Here is a 3145-nt window from a genome sequence, read left to right as displayed (position 1 = left end):
CAGTTTCAATGGTCCACCTTATGCCATCGCCGGTCATCGTGATAAATCACTCCCGATCAGTCAAGTCAGATCATGATATATCACTATCGTTTATAAATGAAATATCACAGATTGACCAAATATAAGCACAACTGAGTTGCATTTGAATTACTCCGGCCTCCGCTAAGCCGTCAATTTTATTCTGCCTCTCTTGCTATCCATTCTAACCCTCCCATAGTGTGATAAACTAGCTCTTAGTTAGAACAAACGAAGAAACAATCACGAGATTCCCTAATTTATAATAACTACCCTTCAATCAGAGGAGATGAACTCGGGCACAAAATGTGTGCTCCAACATGTTCTTAACCGAGCCCAACACGCTTAAACTAAACCTCACTTTGCATGTCTTTTTTGACACAGCGACACAGTTTCAACGTGCTTTCCATACTATCCACCATACAATTTATTCAGATCCAATTCAATTGCTTTCCATTTGGCGCTTGGAGACTGTTGCTAGGCCTCGTACTTGTGCGCCTTATCGCCTACTACGTGTGGGAAGTGACGTGTGTTGCGGTTCCGGTATCGGCCGGTTCGCGGAGATTCTTAGGTGCTGCTATGCTTAGCATGTCTTTTTATGCTGCTGCTGCTGCTGCTACTGCTACTACTACTACCGATACTACAATTATTACTTCCACTGCTGGTGGAACTGCTACTGCTACACTTGGTGCTTTCAAACAAATCCCCTCATTTTCTACCCGCAAACATCGAATCTACTGCATTGTACGCCAGCTGCTACCTTGCACAATCTTTCACCATTTGCTCTCTTTCCTAGAAATTCAGAATATCTGAAAAATTCTATATTACATACTTTCGCTAATAGTTCCAGTTATGCAATGCCGTACCCGTCCCCATTGATCCCGTTCTCGGACCCGATGGCAACGGCGGCACACGATTTGGACGTTAAATTGTAATGTGTTACACTTTTTTTTGTCTGGGTTTCATTAGAATCTGTATGAATGAGTAACAGCATAGCTTGACCCTATTGTTCTATCACCAATCCTTCGTATGTATCTTTGTGTATGTGTGTTTAAGTGTGTGTGTGTGTGTGTGTGTTTAAGTGTGTGTGACTCGAGAGGCCCGATTTTTCTTGTTTCTGTGTTTTTTTTTTGTCTAATTTAACTACTCTGTTGCTTTTCAACGCACTAGATCTCTCATTTGTATACCTATCTAAATTTTAACTTTTCTTTTTTCTTTTAAGGAATCACAGCTGAATTAAATGATTTATTTTTCACTTCGAATCATCACCATTCTAACGCGTCTGTCATGGTCACATTATCGTTGCATATGTTTTGTTTTATCATGAGGGGTCATTTAGCTTACATCACCTATTTAACCTCATTTTAATACTATTAGAACCATACCACGACAGGCTCTTTAATTTTTGTTAAAGCTTAAATCACTTAACTATGTTCATAATTGTGCCAACAGTGTGTTTTATCATAGAAACTATTCATAAGCAATTTTGTATGCGGTAATTAAGAAAATCTTTAAACCATGCTTAAATCATTTTAAGGAAATTCAGTCAACAAAGTTTTGCTGTTTTTTTTTTCCATTGTGCAAACCGGAAAGCTAAAAGAACAGCAGCAGAGTGATGTATTGTTTGATCGCGACGGTACTATTAACTCTATGCTACACTAGGATTGAAGACAAAAATGAGATTCATTATACTCCGTCCTCCGACCAGAAGGAGACCCTACCAGAAAGAGAGATGAGAGAGAAAGAGAGAGAGAGGGATAGTATTTTTCTATTGACGATTTGACGACCCCATACAAACTGGCTCTATAAGTTACTATATTGTTTAGTAAGGACGTCTGTGTTGAAGGCAAAAAGCTTAGCTAAATGTTATGGTTCTGGTAATTTTACACCTTTCTTCCTTTCCTTACTCGATAAATATCCCAATGTTATCTTGGTTTATGTTCGTAATTCGATCGCAAAATCGATTCGTTGAGAGGAAGCGCATCAGCAGACTTAATGGTTGCGTTAAGAGCAATATAGTATATCATTTCTACAAGGTGTCATGTACTTCTTGAGGGCTAGAGAATCAACTGCAATAACGCCACGGGAATCCCAAACGCACATCGCGTTTAATACAACGTTTTACTGAACGAAAACGCAACGACAAATGTAGGCGCACACATGCAGAACTAGCAAACGGACAAAATACCCGGGGAACCCTTATCAACTTATGATATTGCAAGCATAATGAAATGCCCCATGGCAATTAATCAAGGTTAATATAATTAAACCGGTTTAAAGCCGAACACTTCCCTCTATCTGTCTCTTTGTGCTTCTGGGTTTAGTCACAAAATTGTGCGTAACTAATAGCTTTGTGCAAAGAACCAACCTTGATGTATGAGATACGGACCAAACTATACTACAATCGGACTTAAGAGTAATGTGTAACGGTGGTTCACACGGAACGACGTCCAAAAAGTCTCACCACATAGACCAGAGGAAATTGTTTCGATGGTATCGCCTGCTTCCGGGTCTCGCTATGACCGGTACGTGTGACTTGCGGCATCATTGACACTTTTTGCGCTGCTGAAGTTTTAACTGGCCAACCGTTAGATGCTTATCAGGTGCCGGGCACACAATCGATGCATTGGTGATGTAGTCGTAGGCTGTTCGAATTTCACTCGGTTGCAACTGATGCTGTGATATCATACCACGCAACGCGCACAGATCTTTGGTGTACGAATAGAAGAAGAGCGGATGGTGCCGACGCCGCACCTTAACCCGGTCCGCTACGATGCCCGTCAAGTAGACATCCTCGAGGTGAAAGATGGGCGTAGACAAACTGCCACGATACAGCAGCTTCGCTACTTCAAAGTTCATCAAGTACGCTGTACCGGAAAGGTACTTCGGGTATACTTCCTTGCCATACATGTAGGCCGGTGAGTACCTGAGAAGGAATGGTGGCAATCAATCCAAAGAACACTGAATATCAAAAACCAAAAAAAAAATAACCTTACCACTTGCTGCTTGTGTCTCCGATCGGTTTTGCCTCGCAGAATAGAAACCCCGTCAGCAGATGATTACCTTCAATGACGAGCCGGTTTTTTGAAGATTTTACCGCCACCGAATTGGTGTCGTAGAATGATATGGC

At 41.2% G+C, this 3145-nt stretch overlaps 1 protein-coding gene across 4 annotated transcripts in view; it reads right to left on the bottom strand.

Moving 5' to 3' along the window:
• Window positions 1-407: 407 nt before the first annotated feature.
• Window positions 408-3145, bottom strand: part of LOC125958359 (uncharacterized) — a 9390-nt gene continuing 6652 nt past the window's right edge. For 2 of the 4 annotated variants that reach the window (XM_049691646.1, XM_049691669.1), the window contains 2 exons: window positions 3012-3145; window positions 408-2941 (listed from right to left, as the gene is read on the bottom strand). The exon at window positions 3012-3145 is cut by the window's right edge and continues 95 nt beyond it. In XM_049691646.1, coding sequence (XP_049547603.1) covers window positions 2560-2941; window positions 3012-3145 — 516 coding nt within the window. In that variant the 3' untranslated portion in view covers window positions 408-2559. The remainder of the gene's footprint in view (window positions 2942-3011) is intronic. The other 2 variants (XR_007469317.1, XR_007469318.1) reach the window with 2 other exon arrangements.

The sequence above is a fragment of the Anopheles darlingi genome, chromosome 2 (assembly GCF_943734745.1).
Source record: "Anopheles darlingi chromosome 2, idAnoDarlMG_H_01, whole genome shotgun sequence".
In the NCBI taxonomy this organism is placed as follows: Eukaryota; Metazoa; Arthropoda; class Insecta; order Diptera; family Culicidae; genus Anopheles; species Anopheles darlingi.
This window is presented reverse-complemented; position numbering and strand designations above follow the sequence as displayed.